The sequence below is a fragment of the Microcebus murinus genome, chromosome 12 (assembly GCF_040939455.1).
Source record: "Microcebus murinus isolate Inina chromosome 12, M.murinus_Inina_mat1.0, whole genome shotgun sequence".
In the NCBI taxonomy this organism is placed as follows: domain Eukaryota; kingdom Metazoa; phylum Chordata; class Mammalia; order Primates; family Cheirogaleidae; genus Microcebus; species Microcebus murinus.
This window is the reverse complement of record NC_134115.1, coordinates 46,657,746-46,682,640: the sequence shown is the minus strand read 5'-3', so window position 1 is coordinate 46,682,640 and position 24,895 is coordinate 46,657,746. Positions and strand designations below refer to the sequence as shown.

At 36.5% G+C, this 24,895-nt stretch overlaps 1 protein-coding gene across 2 annotated transcripts in view; it reads left to right on the top strand.

Annotated features, from left to right (window-relative positions):
* MLLT3 (MLLT3 super elongation complex subunit) overlaps nt 1-24,895 on the top strand; it is a 254,723-nt gene that overhangs the window by 147,662 nt on the left and 82,166 nt on the right. For both annotated transcript variants that reach the window (XM_012769768.3, XM_012769769.3), the window contains exons 3-4: nt 4,948-5,030; nt 13,296-13,439. In XM_012769768.3, the coding sequence (XP_012625222.2) occupies nt 4,948-5,030; nt 13,296-13,439 (227 nt within the window). The remainder of the gene's footprint in view (nt 1-4,947; nt 5,031-13,295; nt 13,440-24,895) is intronic.

Here is a 24,895-nt window from a genome sequence, read left to right as displayed (position 1 = left end):
AAAATCTTTTTCTCCTGAAGGAGAAAATTAAAAATTTCATGAAGTAAATAAGGATTTAACTTATTTTGAGTTAGCCAAATCATGACCTTTGTTTCCTTTCCATGTATTTTTATTTGTTGTGTACTTTTTTTAAATTTCAGAATATTACAGGAGAGTACACAGATTTTGGTTAAGTAGGTTTGGTGTGGGTTTACCCATCCCTTTCTCCCCCTCCCACCTACTTGATTTTTGTTGAGTTTTACTTAATGGATTAATAAAATGTGATATATGTATACCATGGAGTACACTCAGCCATAAAAAATGGTGATCTTGTGTGTTTTTTTTAAACTAAAAAAATTAAATAGGTTAATGGTCAATGTATATTACTAGCATTCTACTACGTATTATATATTTGAATCTATATTGTGCCTATTATTTTGAAAAGCTCTTTTAGGGGGAAAAAGCCCAATTACTAATTATTTATAAAAATTTTGGTCTGTCTCTCTCAGGTGTGAATTTTGGGTATTGTGTGTTGATAGACTTATGTGATACATGTGATTACTTGAACAAGGAGAGTTTTAAAAACGTCTTGCATTTAGAACCTTGGAGTTCCTAGGTAGTAATGTGTGGAAGGAGAGGAGGAGGAGCCGTTATTTATGACTATAGAATGTTACTTTCAAAATGGTCTTAGAGGTCTTCTGGCCCAATTGACTAACTCAATTGCTTAAAATATGGTACTATCAGAATTAGAAACCAAGACCACATTGGGTACTTAGTTTTCAAGAGAAGACCTCTTTGTGCCAATGCTGTCTATATTCTGTACCAATGTTTTAAGGTTTACATTGATTGTAGGGAGTTTGGAGAAGACTTTTTTTTTTTTTTTTTTTTTTTTTTTGAGACAGAGTCTCGCTTTGTTGCCCAGGCTAGAGTGAGTGCCATGGCGTCAGCCTAGCTCATAGCAACCTCAAACTCCTGGCTCAAGCAATCCTCCTGCCTCAGCCTCCCGAGTAGCTGGGACTACAGGCATTCGCCACCATGCCCGGCTAATTTTTTGTATATATATTAGTTGGCCAATTAATTTCTTTCTATTTTATAGTAGAGACGGGGTCTCGCTCTTGCTCAGGCTGGTTTCGAACTCCTGACCTCGAGCAATCCGCCCGCCTCGGCCTCCCAGAGAGCTAGGATTACAGGCGTGAGCCACCGCGCCCGGCCTGGAGAAGACTTTGATTCGCTCATGTCAACTCAACACTGCTGTTGGAAAGCAACCTCTTTGGCAATGGCAAATCAATGAGGGAGTGGGTAGCATGACTCTTTAAAAAATTCAGTTCAGCAGACACTTGCTGAGTACTTCTTATTTGGCTCAATGTTGGTGTCGGCAGTTACAGATGTGAATAAATGATGTGTTTGCCGACTTCAAGGGGCTCAATCTAGTGGAGGAGTTGGAGAGGTGAATGACTATTATCTGCCAACCTGTTCAGTGCAACAGGAGAAGTGTGGAAGAGGAAAAAGGAGATGTTCTGAAAGAGCTGACATCTGGGCTGGGTTTTGACAGACAAATAAAGCCTTTCCGTGATTTAATTAATATGCCAAAATGCAAATACATATTAATAGAATATAAGAATTTAAAAATAAATATTCTTTCATCTTATTCTAAAAAAAATTTAAGCATCTTTCTAAAGGTGAATATCTCTTCAATAATTTCTGAAACTTGGATTTTTATTACCTGGATCTTAAGGATTATCTGATTCTTGATCAGTCAAGAGGAAGAATGAAGGATTTAGGATGCTTAGATCTCTTAAATTTGACTCATTGACCAGTGATCACAGAGAAGGGACTTTCGACGAAGTGTTGCTAAGTGACAGAAGGTGATCCCTCCCAAACGTGGTTCTACTAGTTTAAATATAATTGTTTTATGTATAATGTATTATCTCTACTGGATAAAATGTTTCTTAGGTTTAACTCCTATTTATTTTTCGGAACTAACTTAGAAACTCATGTTAATGATTCTGATTATAAATAGACAACTTCTACTAATTTGACTTTCTTCAGATTAGAACTGTGAGTTTGTATTTATGTTGCTACCAATTTTCTGGTTTGTTTATTATGTGTAAAACATTTCTGTTGTTTGCTTCTAATTAAGATCTCAGGCCGCTTTACAGACATTGTTCATTGTTATTGATGAAAATACGGCATTTAAAAATAATTGAGGTATGAGTTGGTAAAGAGTTTCTTATAAAACTAGACTTCTGTAGAATATTAATACATAGCATATCATTTCCTTTAAGGGGTGGGAAAAAATCCAAAGACCTTCAACTGTAAGATGTGCTCAGTAACAACTGTTTCTTATAATAGGAGAGTAATTTGCATTCAGAATAGAGAAAATGAATTATACAAAAGGGTGTACAGAGGAACAGCTATAACTTCTCTGGAATGTGCAGCAGCCCACAAAATAAACTTCCTTCAAATGACATTGGCATGATTAATTTCAAGCAACCTGGACACTGAAACTGCTGTTCTGAAAAGGGGCTCTGCAACCTGGAAATGTCATGGGTGTAACACTAGCCTTCTAGCTGGGGTGGGGTGGGGGATGCTCAGTGCATTTAGTGGCAACCTCCTCTTCTCCCCAGTGTTCAGAGTATTTGAATATTCATGCCAGGTTGGCAAGTGGACAGTGAATGCAAGACTGAAGCCACTCTGGGTCCTTTTGCTTTTTCATTTTTCTTTAGACAAACTTGTAAGATCAAGTGAGATGTCTCATTCCTGATTTACTTTTTCTGATTTCAGTTTGGGGAAATTTAGGTGGGCTAAAGGAGACTGTCACATGTTAAAATTCTGCCTTCAGTTTACCTCTTTATAATCATGTTTGTACTTGTGGAATGTCTAACAATTTTCATGTACGTTATCTCAACATTATTTTCCGTAATGAAAATGCCTCATGCCTCTATTTCCCCACATATATTCTCTTTTTATGTTGACAACCATGTTTACGGAAGTTTAGATGGTGTTTACTCCCTTTTAAAGGAAAAAAGTAGGCTGTCTAGAGACTCTTTAATCAGGAGGTGGACCTGAGTCTTCTGATTTAAATCCACGGCTTTCTACTTGATGCCTTTTTAAAATTTTCAACTGAGAAGGTTGTATGGTGATTGGATATTTTCGGGTTAGAATTTCTGCTTTGCTGGAGTCACTCGTTGAGAATTTCTGTGTGCAGACCCTGTGCTGTATCTTTTACATACATCACTAGTGTAGTCCGTTCAGGCTGCTGTAACAAAATACCATAGACTAGATGCCATATAAACAATAGACATTTGCTTCTCACAGCTCTGGAGACTGAAAGTCACAGGTCAGGGCACCAGCATGGTTGGGTTCTGGTAAGGGCCCTTTGAGGGTTGCAGACTACCACCTTCTCTCCATGTCCTCACATGGTGGGAGGGGTGAGAGAGCTCTCTGGAGCACTAATTCTGTTCATGAGGGCTCCCACTCTCATGACCTAATTGTTTTCCAAAGTCCCATCTACTAATACCATGACCATTAAGTGTTAGGATTTCAATTTATGAGTTTTGGAGAGATACAAGCATTCAGTCTTTAACAATCCCCCTGTTGAATTTTCACACTGTCTAGAAGAGAAACCCAGGGTTCAGAGAGGCGAAGTAATTTTTCGGAGGTATTAATAACTTGCCTAGGCTGAGGTGGATCCCTGATTGGCACCCAAGGGTTCTGGCTGCTGTAACCTGAGCCCTTGCCACTCTCTATCTCCCTGAGGTAAAACTTCTTTCTGTCCTTGAGAAGTGAAAGGAAAGGAGCAGATGAAATTCTTGAATATGTGGTCATAAGGAACTCTGTTGTGTATCAAAGCAGTGATTCAGACAGTTAATGTTTTGGAAGGTTAAGGGAGAAGAGATGATAGTACTTTGTGGTTTAGAAGGGCCTTGTTAAGACTTTGGAATTTGCATAAGCAGAGAATAGTAAGAGTAGCCTCAAAGTGTAATGTAAAGCAATAGCAGGCGGACGGGGTGCAGGTGGCAAATGCTGGGCACATTTGGGAGGAATCAGTGCACTGGAATGAAGCATGGGGGTTTGGGTAGGTGACAATAGGACAGGTAAGCTGGAGCTGCTGCAGAGTTCTTGGGGCACCAGGGTATGTGGCCTTGATATTCAGCATATCCATTTTTACTTTGTGATACTACCAAAATATGGCCTTACCTGGAATGATTTCAGTTGGCTTGGGATTGATTTTGGTTTATTGAAAATTTTAGTGAGATGAAATCTTATTTAGCTTCTTAGGATCTCTCATTCTCTAAGAGCTTTCTAACTCCATGAGAAATACAAAAGCTTATTGTTTCTTGTGTATTCTTATGATGCGAACACATCAAGTATGTGTGTGTACTGAAATACCAGTATTTCAGTAAGCATTCTTATTTGAGGGGAAAGTGGAGAGGTGATGTGTCTTAATGTGTATCAATAACATTGAGAGACTCTGGGTTTGGGGATTTTCTAAGGAAGGCGGGTGGGTGCATAGAAGCCACGAATCTCAGATAAGTGAGCAGTTTAGGTGGGTAGTGATTTGCATCAAAGGCTAGACATAGTGCTTTTGTTAGGAAACTTAGAGTTACTTTTGAGCTTTGGGTCATAAGGAACTGTCCTCAGTTTCCCTAAAGCTTTAGGGCAGGGTGATAACAACTGGAGTTCATTCATTAATGAACATGGTTGACTATGATGGCCTAGCCTCCATCGAGATTTGAAGAAATAACTTACATGTTTGCTTTATATAGGAAAAACATATTGATATATAGATTCTGGAGAAGAAATAAAAAATAGATCAGAGACTCAACTGGACAGTTGATAAGGGACTTTGAAAATTGGATGTGATCTAGATGATGGAATGGGATTGTCTGTCTTTTTTTTTTTTAAAGAGAAATGTCTTTTTGTCTATTATCCTCATCTTACCTGTTTTCTTTTTTAATGTTGCAGTGTGCAAAGATCCACCTTACAAAGTAGAAGAATCTGGGTATGCTGGTTTCATTTTGCCAATTGAGGTTTATTTTAAAAACAAGGTATGTAATCTTTACCCATTAATCTCTCAGTAGAAGATCCTTCATTAGCCAAATGATGTTTAAAATAATTTTGACTCATAAGCACTTCTATCACTATATGATTTTAAAAGAGAAGTTAAATTTGTCTTTTAGGAATTTTGACTGTTATTACCCTTAGTTATAGAGGAAGTGGCTAGAATAAGATAATTTCAATTATATGAAGTCAGATTATGAAATTCATTAAATGTTCCTTTAAAAGGAAGAATGATTACCATTTTGAAAAAAAATTATGTTTATAAAATAGAAAAGAGGAATTATGTTTTTCAGTAAAATGTTCCTTTTCTCATTTTCATATTTCTAAAATTTTTGAGGCTGATAACACATGGTACATATGTACAGTTATTTCAACTTGAGATATTATGAATTCTACTAGGTTTAAAAGTTTTCAGCAGAACATATGTAAGAGAACACACAGACTACATATTATTGGACAGATTACTCAACCTCTGTGGGGTTTGCTTTCCTTATTTATGAAATGGGGACATAAGAGTACCTACCTCATAAGGTGGTCAGAAGGATTAGATAAAATAGATCTGTGTAAAGTATTTAGAACAGTGCCTCGCATAGAAGCAAGCACTCAGTAAATGTTAGTTATTATATCACATTGCTCCTTAATTTTCCTCCAAACACATCACAGTTTCTAAAACTAGCCCCTAAATGAGGTAATTCACTTTTTTATTTTATTTTAAAGAACGGAACAAATAGAATATCATGTCATCCAAGCCAGTGTTCCATAAAGTAGGGTTCTTGGGACAGCTGCAGCATCAACCAAGAACAAGTTAGCAGTGAGATTCTCAGATGCCACCCAGAACTACTGAATCAGAATCTCTAGGGGTAGGACCTAGGAATCTGCATGTTTACTAGTCCTTCTAGTGCCTCCCATTGGAACAGTGTCACTCTGGCCTTTTCAATTTGTAGAAGGTTCAGCCTTCAATTCAGCGAAGTTGGAAGTGTTAAAACTGGATTCTTGATCTAGATCTTTCTTCCTATTGGTTGTACTCTTAACTTCTGTGCCTTAGAAGCAACAACTCTTTGCTAGAATGACGGCTGTCTTTCTCAGTGGTGATAACACTGAATTGTTCACGTTTTTAAATCAAATATGTTGAGATGCATTTATGTCTGCTTCTATGACATGCCTTTACATTGATGTACTGATTTTTTTGTTGTTGTTATTTCAAGCTGAATTTCCCCTAAAAAAAGTTTTTGGTTTTCTTCTTTCTTTTTTTTTTTTTTTTAAATATTGAGATATAATTCACACACCATAAAATTTGTACTTTTAAACTGTATAACACAGTGGTTTTTAGTATATTCACAGAGTTTTGTAACCATCACCACTATCTAATTTCAGGACATTTTCATCATCACATAAAGAAACACTATACCCATTAGCAATCATCCTCATTCTGTCCCCTAGTTCCTGGCAACCATTAATCTACTTTCTTTCTTTGTGGACTTTCCTCTTCTGGCCATTTCATGTAAATGAAGTCATATAATATGTGGCCTTTTGTGTCTGGCTTCTTTCACTTAGTATAATGTTTAAAAAGTTCATTCGTGCCATAGGATGCATCAATACTTAATCTTTTTAACAGCTATGTAATACTGCACAACATAGATATACCACATTTTGTTCATTCTTAAGTTGACATTCAAATTGGTTTCACTTTTTGACGATTATGAACAATGCTACTGAATAATGCTGCGAATATTAATTTATAAGTTTTTTGTGTGGATATATGTTTTCAAATTTCCTGAGTATATATCTAGATGGAATTGTTCAGTTATATGGTAACTCTGTGTTTAACATTTTGAGGAATTGGTAAACTGTTTTCCAAAATGACTGTACCATTTTACATTTCTACCAGCAATGGAAGAAGAAAATAGTTTTTAGCCAGCCTGCCTGCCTGCCTGCCTGCCTGCCTGCCTGCCTGCCTGCCTGCCTGCCTGCCTGCCTGCCTGCCTTCCTTCCTTCCTTCCTTCCTTCCTTCCTTCCTTCCTTCCTTCCTTCCTTCCTTCCTTCCTTCCTTCCTTCCTTCCTTCCTTCCTTCCTTCCTTCCTTCCTTCCTTCCTTCCTCCCTCCCTCCCTCCCTCCCTCCCTCCCTCCCTCCCTCCCTCCCTCCCTCCCTCCCTCCCCACCAATTTCTCCAATGCTTGTTACTTTTCATTTTTTAAAATTATAGTTATCCTACTAGGTGTGAAGTAGTATCTCATTTTGCTTTTCATTTGCATTTCTCTGATGATATGATGTTGAACATCTTTTTGTAATCTCTTGTTTTGTATATTTCCTTTGGAGAAATGGCTGTCAGATCCTTTGCCCATTTTCCGTTGTATTTTTAATTTAAACGGTTGTGTTTATGACAAAGAATTCAGAGCCTGTCTTCATCCCCCACCTCCCCTACTATCCTTTTAATATCATAGAAGTTTAAATAATCAAGATTATATGGTGCTTTCTTCACCTCTTGCCACATCCTCATATCTAGTGTTTTAATTTCATCTAGAGATTGGGCTACACTGTAGGAAGGATCTAGGCCGTCAAGCCAGAAAAGTTCTTGTCTCAAAGAAATTAAGGGAAGGGAAATTATGATCTCTTGTGGGAGGACCATATGATTATGGTTATACCATTCTCTTCCTGTCACCTAAGTTAGTTTGATATTGCATTGGCTTCAGTTTGGAAATAATGCTGTGGTGAAGTATCTTCTCTCCCGTTTTTAACTGTTCTGGTTATTTTTACAAGCTCTCTGAGAGCTTGTAAAAATAGAGAGATCTATTTTCTGAATTTCCTAGTTTCCTACTTTACAGAAATAGCTGTACACCAGGTTTACATAGAGAACAAATGAAGGATAAAGAGGCAGCAAGCATCACTCCCTAACTACACACACACACACACACACACACACACACACACACACACACATTTAGTGTTCTTGAAACTCATGGAACAGAGTATAAAAGCAAGATATGATGAAGGTAGTCTTTCTTATGACTGTAAGGTGTATTATTCACTTTGTGAGGGATTTTGGTTTCTTAAAACATGAAGGAAGAAAGCAGCATATGAATTGGAAAGCGGTTCTTCCTTTGGGGGTCATTTATAAAATAGACACTTAAGCCAAACACTGTTAAATAGGTTTTGTGTTTAGTATTCAGGTTAATTTCTATTTTATAGTTTTATGTTTTCTTTCAAATTTCTTTCAAATCTTTCAAATTCAAATGCTTAATAATGATTGCTATTTTCACATGTGCACAAGGAGACATATGTATTTCAGTGTTTGAGATATTAAAAGGTAGGATATACATAATTATTGGCCCAGTGTAGAGATGTGGATCAATAAATGGTAACTTAATATTCCTTAGAGTGCTGTACAGTACTTAATGTGGCAACATGAGTGAGTCTCAAAAATGATAACTTAAAAGTTGCCCAAGTATATGTATGGTTATAATATTGTTGATGTTTGTTTTTTATAAAACACTTGAGTAAATGGTGTTATGGAAATGTATATATTTAGTATAAGAGCATGTGTTGGAATGATAACACAGGAACTTAAGGGAATTGGTTACTGAGGGAAGAAAGATGGAGAAGCTTATGTATATAAAATTTTTTTCTTTAAAGAAAAAAAAAAGTTGGTAGAACTGTTAACATTTGTTTAATTTCATTGGAGGATACATGAGTATACTGTTTTAAGTACTTTCCTATATGTTATTTTTAAATTAAAAAAATTGCTTTGTGATCACTTAATCTATCTTAGAGTATCTTAGAAACCAAATTTTTGCTATACTCTCATTTGGATATTTGAGCTAGATACATTTCTTTTTTTCTTCTAATTGTAACTTATTTTTATTGTGGTAAGAGCACTTAACATTATATCTAGCCTCTTAACAAATTTTAAGTGTACAATACATTATTGCTGACTGTAGGTACACATGTTGTACATCAGATCTGTAGAGCTTATTCATCTCACTTAATTGAAACTTAATGCTTATTGATTGATAACTCCCCATTTCCCCAGCCCCTGGTAATCACCATTCTAGTCTTTGATTTTATGAATTTGGCTATTTTAGATACATGATGTAAGTGGACTCATATAGTTCTTGTCTTTGTGTGTCTGTTTTTTTTCACTTAGCATAATATCTTCAAGGTCCAACTGGATGTATTTCTTATTTCTCTTCTTACTGAAATAATCCATTGATAAAAATTTAATAGGTCTAGGCTGTTGCCCTGGAAAGTTCATTGCATTTCTTTTGAGTATGATTTTATTATCTCTGGAGTTTACTCAACTCTGTCTTGAAGAAAAACATCCTTTATAGTAATGGTTTGTGAAAAAGTGGTGTTCACAGTTTGCACAGGCATGAGAGAAAGCAGCAAAAAGAGCTCCATGTGTTGATGGAAGAGTCCTGATTGTACATATTAAGGATATCATTCTGTTCTTGGCCCCATCCCTATACCTTCGCTTTCTCTGCTTCTCTAATGAGCTTGTCTTCGGTTTTGCTCATTTATTTGAGCTGTCAGAGTCAAGAGGGGCAGTACAGTGTCAGTACTTCTCTTGAGTTTGTGTGTGTTTATTCTGTCTTATTTTGTACTTGTGCTCAACAAAACAAACCTATCTGTGAGAATCATGTGTGTTTCAGAAACTCTAAACAACAGACACTCTCAAACATAATCGATTGGGCACTTTAGGTTTGAAAGGATCTTATGCTTCTCTCTTTCAGGCTGTTGTCAGAAAAAATACATGAGTAAATGTCAAACACTGAAGCTTCTGCAGAGAGGGGTAATTTGATGTTGCCAAAACCAGATTTCCACCTCTAGGAAATGTATTAGTTTTATATATAGAACAAACACGTTTTCTTGTTTGAACTTTGAAGAATCTTTTCTGAGGAGTGTAGATTGACATAATATTGATGTCTGCCCTCTACGAAGATATTCAGTTGGCCAGAGCACAAGTTTATGGGTACTATTTTTATTACTTTAAAAAAATTATACTTAGGATCCAGAGAAAGAGAGTCACTTTCTATGGCCCTTACTTTTAGTTTTATTGAAAAGTGATATTTTTTGTTTGTTTTTTTAGACTGTTGTGGACTATAAAGTGATGTTGTCATTACCTCATTCTTTTTATGGTGGTAATTAATTGTATTCATCAATATATTTTTCTCTTTAAAAAAATATGCAGGAGTGCATATTATAAAACTTAGGAGTTTTATTCCTTTGACTCCATTTAATGATTGCTAACTATTTGGTATAGCCTTTCCAGATTTTCCCTCACGTATTTGCATAGATAAAATGTATGTCAATGTAGAGATTGGCAGGGGCATACTATATCATATTACTAATATAATATTTTTCTGTGACTTGCTCTTAATTCACTTAGCAATATGCCTTTCCAAGTCAATATTTTTAAACACCTGAATAGTATTCCATGGTAATGCTGCAGATCCTTCTTTATTTTTTGCTATTATAAACAATGCTACCATGAACATTTTATAATATATTTTTGTACCCATATTTGAATATTTCTATGAAAGAGATTTTTAGAGGTAGAATTACTAGGTCAAACATCATATGCCTTTAGTATGTTGAAAGATATTGCCAAATGTCTCCCAAAAAGGCATTACCAATTTATACTCTCAATTACATGGCAGAAAACTACTCTCATTTTTAATTACTTTTAAGGTTGTGCTGACTGTATTGACTGTTATACAATTTAGAGAAGGGAATGCAAGTCAAAAATGATTGTAATTCAGTATGATAATTACACTAATAGAGGAATGCTATAAGAGGGATGTCTAATTCAGATTGTATTGGGAGGGTGAGGAAGACTTTGTAGAGGAGGCAATGCTTTAGCTGGGTCTTGAGTAATGAGTTTGCACTAACCAGGCAATGGAGTAGGAGGTATGCTGGGAGAGAGGGCATTTTGCTCGTGAAAGGCAAAATGAATGAGATAATATGATGTATTGGAAAACTGCAAATGCTTCAAAATTGTAGAAGGATCGAGTATAGTAAGAGATCAAAGGAGATACAAGAAAGGTAGTAAGAAACTATAATGATTATTCCAAAAAAGTGGGATTTTATTGTAGAAAACGATGAATCATTAAAGGCTTTTGTATCAGTGGAAAGATACAGCCTTATTTTTGTGTTAGAAAGATCACTGTTTTGTCATTGTGGGAAATAGAATGAGGTAAGTTCAAAAACAGAAGAGGAGAGGAGGTGAGGAATGGTGAAGGTCTAAGCTCAGGCAATATTCATGGCCTCAGAGTAAAGGGAGTAAATTTGAGAGTTCCTAAGTAGGAATACTAAAGGAAGGAATACTAGTAGGAATTTAGTAGGAATACTAAATAGAACTGGGAGAAAATTTGACTGTGGGGAGTGAGGTAGAAGGAAGAGTCACGGATGATTTTTGTGTATTTTAACCTTGTCAAGCAGTTAGGATTGCTGTTTGCCAAGATGTGGAGAATAGGAGAAAAGACAGATGAAAATAACTTTTGTATAAGATAATGTATGAATTTGATGCTGCTGTGGGTAAACCTATGGAGCACATGCATGTGGCAGTCGAGTGACAGCTGGGCCAGAGATAGAGTTAGGGACATCACTGTCATGCGGGTGGATCTGACTCCCTGTGAATGGGTGTCATCTCCTTGGGAAACTTTGCAGAAAGATAAATGACATGTAAAAGTCAAGAAAGAGAAGCCTGTGAAGAAGACTGAGAAGGAATGGCCAGGAGAGAATGGCATCCTGGTAAGGGAAGTAGGGAGCAAGTGTCATTCTAGATTGTAGCAGAAGTGAAAAGGTAGTGAGGAAATTAGTAGACACTGTGCTTTGGGGAGATTTGGATATGAGGTGGAAACCATGAATTTGAAGTTAGTAAAGCCTGCATTCTGACAGTTTCAGGTGCTACGACCTTTGAGTCAAAAGAAATGGGTTCAAATCACTTTGTTTCATCATGTATTAGTAATATAACAACAAAACAGGGCTCATGATTGTCCCAAAGGAGAGCTGTGAGAATTAAATGAGATGGATGTTAAAGTACATATTAGTTACCATTATTATCCTGAGTCTTCATTTCATCTTGGATGGTTGAAAATCAGTGTGTAGAGAGGGATAAATGTTCAGCCAACAAAAGTAGGACTTGAGAGTTGAACCTGGGTATCATGAAATTCTAATTATTGTGTTTTTTCGTTTAGGATGCTATCTTTTCATGCTAGTTCTCGATTCAGGAAAATGCCATTCTTTATTCATCTCACAGATACTTATTGCATTTCTGCTATGTGCAGGCACTAACCTAGTTGTTGAGGGTATAGTGATGATTCAAATCTTGTTCCTACTTTCATCAGTCCTACGATCTAGCAGGGTGAATGGAGATAAGAAGATAGTTATTCTAAGATGTGGCAAGGATAAGAGGGAGGTGCACAAAGTAGAGGGGAGGTGGCGGGGAGTGGGGAAGTCTTCCCCAAAGTGAAGCCTGAGTGGAGAAGTATGAGACATTATTCGTGTAGATTAGGAAGTAGAGACAGTGAAGGTAGTAATGTGCAGCACGAGTGAAACCAGAATTAACCTAGAACATGGTAGGTACTGGGAAGCAATCAGCAGCAATGTGTTGCTGGACCGTGGTGAGATGGATGGAAGGGGTGTGGTGGGATATGAAGCCAAGCACCAGTTTAGGAAGGCCCTCATGTGGCGTTCAAGTGAGATTAGGTTTTATCCCAATGGCCATTGGAAGCTGTTGAAATTTTAACTAGAAAGTCAAAACGGCTACATTTTTGTTTCACAGAGATAATTTTGAGGCCCGCATGAAGTAGGAATTGCAGAAGAATGTATCCTGAAGTAGGATGACCTACATAGAGGAAAAAGTTTATAATGTTTTGACAGTGAGTAAGAGCACGGCAACAGGAGTAATATAGAAGAGAAAATGACAGCCTTTGATGGTGTAGCAGGGTAGTGAAGAGGAAGGATGTCTTAGGTTTCTAGTTGGGTGGCTGTGTTGGTGGTGTCACACCACTTGAGAGATTGTGGGGAAGATGATGAGTTTTTTCTTTTTGGTTTTCCCCTAACACAAGATATTTCCATTTTGTTTTGTAGATAATTCCATGATCATTTTTCTTCCAGTACTACTATGACACTATAGCTGTTAGATGTCTTACATGTTTCCTATTCCTTATGAGGACTAAACCTTTGCTTTTAAAATTTCTATTTATGCCTAACACTCTCTCTCCTTTCTTTCTCAATTTTTTATTAACCTACAGGAAGAACCTAGGAAAGTTCGCTTTGATTATGATTTATTCCTGCATCTTGAAGGCCATCCACCAGTGAATCACCTACGCTGTGAAAAGCTAACTTTCAACAACCCCACAGAGGACTTTAGGAGAAAGTTGCTGAAGGCAGGAGGGGTAAGTGGCACTCTCTTGTGAAAGCCTTCCTGTAAAAAACTGGTGGCTAATGCGTCAAGAAATATAACTATATTCTGGGAGAGGTAAAAGACATTGAAGTACCTTAATGGCTTAGCTGTGGACTCATAGTTTGAGATGAAGAGGTAGGCAAACAATGAAATTTAAGTAGGTATGAGTGTTTGCTAAACTGCTGGTTGAAACAACCTGAAGACCTATGCAGCTGAAGTTTATTTTGACAGAAGCCAAAACCAAGCAATAAACCAAGAAAAGAACATTGTCTGAACTTGGTTATGTCAGTTTATGGAAACTTTTGGGTTAAGTTGAAAGTCATGTTAAAAATTGTATAAAAAGGCGTTACTGTCCAAATTTTCTTGATCATAATTAATAGAAAAGGTGTATTCACTCATATTACATGTTTGAGTCATTAAATACATATGTTTGTTGATTTGAATTTTAATGTAGATAAAGGTTGGTTTTCCCTTTTTTAAGGTAATAGTGACAAAAGTGTGGTAAATTTTTGCCCTTGTGATTTGGCTAGGATGGAGAAGGATTTTAAGTGGAGTTTCTTGCAAGCAAACATTTAGAATGTTTGCTTGCAGCTAAGTCAGCTGTACAGACAAACACTATGGACAAAATCCACTTCAAAATGAGTGTCATTGGGATCATGAGCTCCTACTTCAGATGAACTTCCTGTGCCATCTTATCTAGGCAACACAGACCTATTTTGAAATACATTCTTTACTGTAGGATCCTTTGCACTTAGTTTTTCTGGAGGGTTTTTTTTTATTAATATACAGTTTTATATCCATGAAGTTATTTTCTATAAGCACGTGGAGATGTAGACCATAACCTTTTAAAATGCTTCATTTTACTGATAAACTCTACCTGAGGGCTTTCAGGGAAGAGTTGGGTTTCTTGTGGCACAGAAGTTCTTTCCCTTTATTGGGTCATAGACGACTACTTTGAGAACCTTAGAAAAGCTATGGCTCCTCGCATGAGAACATTGCCCATATATATGTATAAAATTGCATGAATGTTTTGGGTTATGGAGACCTCATTTTTTTGAGTCCTGTTTTGCCAGGCTCTTTCCTTTCAACCAGACTATTAATACATATATAAAGTATTGTAAATGCCTTCACCCAAGTTAGAAGTCAGAAGTGATCATTCTGAGATAAAGGCCGAGTGGAAGGAAGGATGAGAATCCACCAGTGACCTTATCAAGATGCAGAGCTGCACGGTGCTGCCGTATCACTGACTGTGACCTCTGTCTCTTCCAGCTCACAGGCAACCCTTGATACTCTGGGAGTAAATGGTTTCATTTTTCACTGTACTGTTTGCCAGTAGATCATAGGTTGAATAGGTATTGGTGGGCTAGCCTCAGAAATGAACCACCTAGTATTCTATGGGGATATGCAGTGTCATGAATAAATGGACTTTCATAACACAACTCATTTTAAAGTTAGGGACTTATGATATATTTTTTAGGGAAGCTGTTTGGGAAAAAAAACCCTTTTCTTTTTATTGTTATCCAGAGCACAGTGTTGATGCTATTCATTTATATATGGCTGTGCCCTTAACAATCAGCTGGTTCATTTTAAATCCTAATCATCCCCATTATTTTTCTCTTTACGAAGGTGGCATTTTATGCTTCCGATAGTCCCTCTTGGATATGTAGTTGGGGAATTGGAGTGTGTAAATTATGGATCTTGAGTACATCAGGCTTCTGATAAGGGTCTTAGGAAAAGAAAATAGGGCACAAGAGCTTTTTAAAGCAACCATTTACTCCCAGAGTATTAAGGGTTGCCTGTGAGCTGGAGTAGAGGTCACAGTCAGTGATAAGGCAGCACAGTGCAGCTCTGCATCCTGATAAGGTCACTGGTGGATTCTCATCCTTCGTTCCACGCAGCCTTTATCTCAGAATGATCACTTCTGACTTCTAACTTTCCTTCTCTGTGTTTCTTTAAGTGCCGTTTGAAGCCTACGGACATTTTCCTGTTAGAATTAGATTATGTCTTGACAACTCTAAAATAATAAATCGAAATATTCACTATACCAGGCACATACTATTTGAAATATTACAAGTTTTTTTAAGGAATTGTTTCCAGAGAATTTTGTAATAAAGTAAAAATTAAAACATTCATTTGAAGGAATTGTGTAATCCCACAAATTCTGTCCATTTCATATGGGAAGATTAAAGTAACCTATAGAGATATAAAAAAAAAATAGACTACCTTACATATTTTGGCTTACTTAGATTTTTGACTGCTTTATATTATTTATACCTGACATTTTAAAGATTTATCTTGTCTTAGTATTAATGCATCCTATTTTGGTGTTACTAACTTATGAGTCATTTTGATTGTACTAGAAATCTTCTCTTCACGACTGTGTCTCTTCAGATAAACTTTTTTTGTGGGGGCTGGGTTTTGGGATGGAAGAGGGGGTGCTGTGCTCCTTATACCTAAATATTATATGTGTGACAGATATATATGTTCTACCTTTAAAGGAAAAAAATCAAATCCTCCTTCATATGTACTGTGTACAATCATTATGTATAACTTGAGACACGAGTGGAGTAAACTTAGTGTTTGGTTATGATTCCTTCTTCAATGTTTTCTGTGAAAACAAAAGAACATAGCACTATTAAAAGCTGAACTTCACTTTTCAAGAGATCAGAAACGTTTTTAGAGCTGGCAGCATCTTTGAAAAAATGCTCTTCAGGTCTTAGAAGAAAATAATTCCAAAGAACTTTCTGCCAGAGAATCTTGAAAACTTGCCTATTTTGTCTACTTCATAATCTATAAACCTATAGCTCTGTGACAATTTTTTTGACAATAGCATTCTCTTCTTTTCACTGCATTTTTTTAAATGTCATAACCATTTTTCTAAATAGTCTCAAATCTTGTACTTCTCCCTTGGAAGAAATATACCCTGTGTTCTTCTGTTGAAATCTCTCTAATATTAAGGATAGTCTTTTTTCAAAAGAAAAACAATTTTTGTGGGTAGTGCCCATTTAGATTTTTTTTTTTTTTTTGAGACAGAGTCTAGCTTTGGTGCCCAGGCTAGAGTGAGTGCCGTGGCATCAGCCTAGCTCACAGCAACCTCAAACTCCTGGGCTTAAGCAATCCTACTGCTTCAGCCTCCTGAGTATCTGGGACTACAGGCATGTGGCACCATGCCTGGCTAATTTTTTCTCTATATATTAGTTGGCCAATTAATTTCTTTCTATTTTTATAGTAGAGACGGGGTCTTGCTCTTGCTCAGGCTGGTTTCGAACTCCTGACCTCGAGTAATCGTCCGCCTCGGCCTCCCAGAGTGCTAGGATTATAGGCGTGAACCACTGCGCCCGGCCTGCCCATTTGGATTTAAGCATTATTTTCTGAGACTGTTGAAATACAGAATGATTTCTTTTACAGCACCCTAAAAATAGTTTTCTCTAAATTATAGACCTCATTATAATTTGCTGGGGAAATAGGGAATTTCTTTTCTTACTTAAGTCTTGACCTAGCCTCTGTCAGGACTTAAGTAAGAAAAAGGCCCAGGGTAGGCAAAAGGACCAAATATACCCCATTGAGAAGTACCTCTCCATTCCATTGAGATATTTCTGTTTATTTCCCATTAAAAAATATGAACCGATGGATCCCTTTTGGATCAGTGATTCTCAAATTGTACTTACCAGGATGTTAGGATTAAAGGACTTATAATCACAATAGATAATTTTGTCTCTATTTGCTTGACACCCTCTTAGTAGTTGGAATTCACTTACACTGAAAAACAGCATAGAAGAGTTTGACATCCGTTACTCTAAGAGAGTGGATGAAAGAAGATGAGCTTTTCTTTTGGGTATTAGCAAAGCAAGAAATACTATATATTAGATATTGTGTGTCATATTACTAAAACTCATCATTCTACTAACTTGTCATTCTGGATTTCTGGTGGGAGGGAATGTGAAACAATTGGAAAAGTAAAGTCAGGCAGATTTAGGTAGAAAACTCATCTCTATCATCCTCCAGCTGGATTACCCTAGAAAAGTCATTGCATCTTTTCAAATCTGTTTGTCAGCTGTGAAACAGACATGGCTGTGTTCCCATAGGGAGTGTGTAGCCATGGTATATGACACACAGTAGACGCCCAGTGTCTTGGTTCTTTTTGCCTTGATCAGTAGATGCGTAGCCACCTTTATATTCTATCAGGCACTTAAAGGTACAGTGAAAAAAGGTTGTTATTTAGTGTAAGCTGTTCTACATTTATTCACAGGAAAACATACTTAGCACCAGTTCATGTGACTAACACATTGATGGACCTGTGTTGTATTTAAAGATTAGCCCGTGGTATCTTTCTTTAAGGAGTTTATACTCTAGGTGTTTTTATTTTGCTTGCATAAAGTGTAACTTCAGGTCTGTTTGGAATATCATTTTGTAAGATGTAAGCTTTCATTAGAAAAATTATTGATTCTTACCAGTGTTCTTAATTCTAAGTTTCTAGTAGATTAAAAGCTTCTCAAAGCTATTATTCCCTTAGAAGATTTCACATGTAGTATGTCCAGCAAGGTAGTTGCATCCTTGTTTTTCCACAAAGAAAGTACAAAAAAGGCAGACATCTTTGGGGAATTGAGTTTATTTTACAGTTGCTCCCCTTTTTTGGCCTGGAAATCAAGTGGTCTGCTGTGGTTCTGTTTGTGTGTGTGTGTGTTTGAGACAGCGTCTTGCTATGTTCCCTGGTAGAGTACAGTGGCATCATCATAGCTCACAGCAACCTCAAACTCCTAGGCTCAAGTGATCCTCCTGTTTTAGCCTCCTGAGTAGCTGGGACGACAGTTGGGCTAATTTTTTCTATTTTTGGTAGATATGGGGTCTCTTTCTTGCTCAAGCTGGTCTTGTATTCCTGATCTCGAGTGATCCTCCTGCCTTGGCCTCCCAGAGTACTAGGATTACAGGCGTGAGCCACCATGCCTGGCCATATCTGTTGTTCTTTATGGGATGGTGGTAGGGTGTTGGCTTCTGTATGTGAGAGTGTGTGTGTGTGTGTGTGTGTGTGTGTTTTCCTTCCTTCCTTTCTTTCCTTCTTTTCCTTCTTTCTTTCTTTCCTCAATTAAACAGGGCAAAGTCTAAACATGTTGTTCAGTCTATTTCTGAATCATTGGCAAGCAGTTAATTTTGAGGACTGAAAATTAAAACTAACCACAGCAGTTGTTAAAACTAGGGTTTCTATAGGCAGAAATCCAATTCTGTTCAGACACCACCTGTTTCAATAGGACATTTCAGACGCCCATTTGGCAAGATTTGCTGGAGAAGACATGGGGAACATGCTTTCAGTCTGTATTAAGTCTGCAGCATAATGCAGTCTTGTTTCTCAGAGTGACAGTTACATTTATATATGATCTGTTTTGCAAGGAATAAATTGGAATCTTTCTGAAACACTGCTTAGTGTGAAGTGGAATTCTGTGGACCTCCAACAGGGGTTTTGGTTATTAAAGGGCAAGAGGAATCTTAGATAAGGAGCTTTCACTAATGCATCTGTGTCAAGCCATCTGAACAGAGCATTGTATTGTAAGGATCTGGAATGGATATTGTGTAGGGTGGTTTATTATTTCCTTTGTAGGGGACTTGAGAACACTTGTAATTTCTAAACTGTATAGATCACATTATCTCTCCCTCAAATTTTAATTTTTTTTAAATAAGTAAATACAGAGTACAAAATGATATACATTGAGCTTTCCTCTAGGCCAGCAGCAATACTGTAGTAAATAAACTTGTACATAGTTCTTTGTGCACATAGATGAGTATGTCTGTAGGATAAATTCCTCAGAGTAGACTTGTGGTTCCAAGGCAAAGTGGAGTTTAAATTTTGGTAGACATTTACAAATTTCCTGCCAAAAATGTTATACCACTCCATGCTTGTACCAACAGCGTGTAAGAGTGCCTGCTTCTCCACAAGGTGATTTATTAAGGGCTTCCCCCCCAAACCCCCACCTACAATCTGAGGGATGAAAAATGGTATCTCATCTTTAATTCACATTTCTCTTATGAGTGATGATGAGCAACTTTTCATATGCTTAAAAAGCCATTTTCATTTCCTTTCAAAGACCACATTTTAATGTATTTTAAATTGGAAATATTGTAAGTGTTTCGGTTTTGACTTAAATTTATGGGTACTTTTCCCACATACTTACATTTGGAAAGGTTACAAAAAGATACGGAAGCCTCTTTAACCAAGGTCTGTGTTTTCAGGCTTTCGATGTGTAACAAATTATGTTCTTAGGAACTGATTTGTCAAGACTTTGGCTTCTAAAAATATAAGTGGCTTTTGTGGCAAACTCATCTCAACAGTGCTTAGAGATGGATAGCTGGATGCTTATTTTAAAAATGACTCAAAGAAAATAATACAGCGAAGATTATTTTAGTGGCTGTCACTGGACAGCTTCACTGGATTTTTGGATATTTGTTTTGGAACACATGTGCTTTTTTGGTTGTTATTTTCTGATATATATCATCCTGTAATTGTCTGCCTCCAAAGATAAAAGAATTCCGCTGTTTTTCACCGGCACTGATAAAAGGTGATTTATTTAATAAATGTAAGATCAAGCAGGCTGCCTCATTTATGTGGCTATTTCCCAGAAGTTAATTTTGTCCTATTTGGTATTTTCTCCCCCTTTCTATATCTGTGGCTGCCTCCCTCCATCCCCCTGGAAAATTATTCATGAAAGTGGAACATACATATAAATGATAAATAGAATGTCACAAGTAGTAACCCTTAATTCCAAATGTAACATAGATCTCATAAATTCTTTTAGGGAAAGCATAGTCATCTGATAAATAGAAAGTTATTTCTGTCACTCAACCTATTTTAGTGGCTTTATGATTTGATGGATTCTGAAATGCACGCAAGTTGATTGCAGGACAGTTACAGACTTTTGAAAATATGCAGAAAAAATATCTGTGATATAAAGCAAACTTACCTATTTACCTTTTCAGTAAAGAGGAAAAAAGTAGGGGTATACTTTTCAGTCAGCCCAAAGCTCAAATACCATTACTACATAAACCGAGCAAAGGCTAAAAGACAAAGAAGTGAGACAGGGAGATGTTCCTGGAGTGTGTACTAAAAAAAGTTCTGTTGAGTGTTTAGCTGTTGATATTGGAAGGTATGCTACATTTCTTTCTGCAGACCTCCCAGTAGTAGCAGTTGAGCTGACTATATGTAGGACACTCTGAAAGTTGCAACCTTAATTTACTCTTGAAAGGAATTCTGTGATACCCAAAAGCAAGCCATCACTTAACCTTGTCCCTAGCTCCTCCTCCCAGTGCACAAAAAGCCAACCAAATGAGAAATGAACAGAAAAGAGAAAAATATTAAAGGATGTAAATGTTGGAGAATTTTACAATTGAAAAATAAATAATTGTTTCTCAGTTTAAATACAGAAATATGAAAACTGTTGATTCAAATGCTCTCTCCCTTCTTGGCTCAGGTTCTAGTTTGTAATGCACTTATTTCAAAGCTGCATACAAAGTTTATCTAATACTGTATCTGGGTTCGTTCTCTTCTAAGATGGTAAGGTAGTTGTTTATGAGTGGAGTTGCCTATTTTGATTGTTTCCACTGGATATTTGGAGGGTTCATACTCTATAATATTAAGTAAAAACTTATTTTTGAGATAACAGGGAGAAAGAAAAGGGAGGGTATGATTAACATTTTTTTTTCCTGATTTTTTTGTTGTTGTTCCATGAGTTTTAAGAAAACCTGGCTGTGATTGGGATCTGAATTTAGCAGTTTAAAAAAATAATGTCTGAGGCTCTTGAAATAGACATTTGCAGTTCATTTTTAGGGAGTGTAGATAGATAGTAGATGGTTTAAAATAATAATCCTTATTACCACAAGGGACATAGCCATGGTGTAACAGAAAGAATGTTTGATTTGATATCCAGAGCCACAAATTCAATTCTTGAATCTGCTGCTAATTTACCTTAGGCTTTAGGTTGGTATAAATCTAAAATATTCATAATATTTCCTTCTTCTCACTTGAGATTATTAAATAAAATGTGGTACATAGTTAAGCAGTTAGCAAATAATTGTTTTATTTATTAAAATGGCCTCTTTTTTCTACAGATTTATTATGCTTTGTGTTAAATCACAGTTTTTGTCACCTGGAAAGGTGAAAATAAAACGTTTTTATATCAAGGATTCGACGTAATAATGGTGTTCTACTAGAAAAACATATTTTAGCTTCAAGAAGGAATCTAATTTTTTCCCCGATTTTAAAATAAATGTTTTAGAAAATATATACTTCTTGGAAAAGCAAAAAAGAAAAGAAAAGAAAAGAAATCATTATAACTTCTCCAGGGACGATAACCTCTGTCAGTGTTTTACATTGTATTGTGTATATAAATAAGATAGCACTGAATGCCTATATTTTGCATTTAATATGTTAAACAGAAGTTTCATAGGTTTAAAACTACATAACTTTATTTTTATTCTTTTAATCATGTCCTTACACTTAAGAAAATTGATGTAAACTCTTTGGTTGGTTGTTAAGAACTTACCAGTAATGTGTTCTGTTGCTTTTGTTTTTGTTTTCCCCTTTTGACATTCTGCTTCTCAAGATGAAAGTCATTGGCTTAAGACCTAAAGATTATAATGACAAAAGAACTGTTTTGCACGCATTTGAGATTTTTCCCTTAATGAGTTTGGCAGTGTAGAAGTATGATGGTCTAGTTTTTTGTGACTGGATGGGCCATAATCAGTTATTTGGAAAGATTTATATTTTAATATAGATCATTGTAGATTTTGTAACTTGTCTTTGTGTCATTTTTGCCGTCCTTCCCCTTACAGGGTAGATTGGGGGCCTCTGGATAGTGTGAAACTGTTAAACATAAAAAGGCTTTATTTATGGAAAGACTGAGTGAAATAAGGATGCCCTATCCATGGAACAAACTGGTTCATTCAACTGTTAGAGTGAAAATAGAGGTGTAATAAAAATTTAGTTGACCTTACAAATTTCAGTCTTAGCATGAACTCTTAGTGTCTCAAGATAGGGATTTGTGTGGGTTATGTAGACAGAAGTCTACCCATATGGTGTCCATGGTGTCTTTGGGCAAATTAAAAATAAATGCTCCCACCTCTTCCCACCCTGTGAAGTCCCAGCCCAAGGAACATGGTGTAGCTAGCAAAGCATAGTTGAATTTCAGCTAATCCTCATCCCATTGGCCACGCTTCCTATGCAGGGCACCATCTGCACAACCATTTGCAGTGCCAGTATTTATAGGTACAAAAAAAGAGGTGATTTTGGTGTTAAAACAAAATGATCTTGTCTCAGTTAGTCTAGACAGGCGTTATCTGGGGAAATAATAAAGCTAGCTTTCTTGAAAATTTGTTCTCAAAATATTCCAGTTTCAAATAGCTATTCCTTTTCAGAAGTTTAGCTTGACCTCTTGTTCTGTCACTCTGCTTTGTGCTCTTAGCCTGTGACACTATTATCCAGCATTCATAGATGTCTATAAAGATCTGGCTTAAGCACAGGGAGCAAGAAAACTTTTGATAAGACTGTTGTGCTAAACCAAGGATTTCCAGTGCCAGTGACTGTGAGACCAGCCCAACCCTTTGAAAGGACATGGGTACAAAAACCAAAAACCAGAAGACCGGCTGAATAATGTAGCCCTTGCTGTAGGGAATTTCACACAAAGGGTAGTGATTTATTATTTATTTAAAGTAATGATTAAATAGAGTTTTCAGTTCTGATAATTTTGAATTCTGAATACTTTGGCAAAGAGAGCATCGATATAGTCCAGATCAGGAATATTCTAGATCACCATTAATAAAAATATCTTCCACTATGTTCCAGTTTTAAGATGCACTTTCTCTGATTTGACTCTTCACAGGGGTTCCAGGGCTAGGGCTGGAACTTGTTCTAGTTGAACTTGTTCTATTTCCCTTATATCCTTTTGTGTTTTCCCCCTAGATTTCTACTCCTACTCTTGACAAAGACGGGATTGGTTTCTTTTGTCCATCACACCCCTCTCCCAGGGTCAGGTTTCTTGAGCTCTCTCTTTCCATCCACACTATCCCCTGGGATTGTTTTATCAGTATTTTATTCTTCTTTTTTACTCTTCTCTGGAAGAGATTTTTGTGGTTTATTTATATATACTCTATTTTGGCTTCAGTTTATTTTTCTTTTTTAATTAAAAAAGTGCTATAATTATTCGGATTTACCTTTCTTAAATGAAAATGCCTTGAGGTCAGAGATTTTATGTGCCTCTGTAGTACAAGAGCAACACAGATGTGAATGCCTCAGAGGTTACTTGGTAAAACGCTATACTTAATCAGCCTTGAAGGTAATAGTAAAACCTTTCTTGTTGAGACATATAGTAGCTTTCTCACTGCTCGATTTTCTGTACATAGCTCCTGATTTCTTTGGGGGCGGTGAATATAGCACAGCAGTTAAAGTGGCAGACTCATAAAACAGACCTTTTCCTTCAGATGCTGGTATTGATGCTTAGCAGCTGTGTGACTTTGTACACATTACTAATCTCTATCAGTGTGTTTGCTCATTTGTAAAATGGGGTGTTGTGGCATCTACCAGCCTATATAATTGTGAGGATGACCTGAGACAATGCATAAGAAGTGATTAGCACAGTGACAGCTATATAGGAAAAACCCAATAACACTTTTATTATTAATACATTTAGATTCTGGGCATGTGGGTCCATTTGTATTTTCATGGCTATAAAATGAGTACATCATACTGTTTAGTAGATGAAGAGATTCTTTGATATAACAGGTCAAGCTCCCCATTTTACAGATAGAGCAGTCTTGCTCAGGTACCTTTCCTGAAGACAACCTGACTCACTTGTGAGCAACAAGCAGACTTTATGCTTTTGTTTATTGCTTCATAGGTGGAAGTTCCCTGTATTTCTCTCACTTCTGAAAATGAAATTTGTGTAGAGAAAATGATAATTAGAAATCCCCCTTCCCTCAAACTTCCTTAAGCCAACATCATCCTATCTATGGGGATTGGTTAAGTTTAAGTTTTCATTTTCCATAAATTAGAGGCAAGCATAATTTTTGGAGTCATTTTTTTTTTTTTAAGTTGAACTGCAAGGATATGCATGACTTTAGAATTGGTTTTTAGAAGTGGTTCATGCCAACATTAAACAGCATATGAAAAAGCCTATAGTAATGTCAAGAAAATAACTTTGTAGTCAACTAGGTTTTTGAAAGTAGAGATACAGATAAATCATGGGGTAGTGGTGATTCTCTTTGAGTGATTAGATTGTAAAAGATTTTCTTCTCAGGGTAAGAAAGGAGGATGGTGATACACTTTAGAATCTACTTACTGTGGCTGACTTGCTCCCTCTTCTTTGGGGAAGCTGCTTTGGCCTCTTGATAGTTATCTCCCACCCTGATTGCTCAATATACATGCATGATCCTTTGAATACATGATCTAAAAATGGCAGACAATATTTG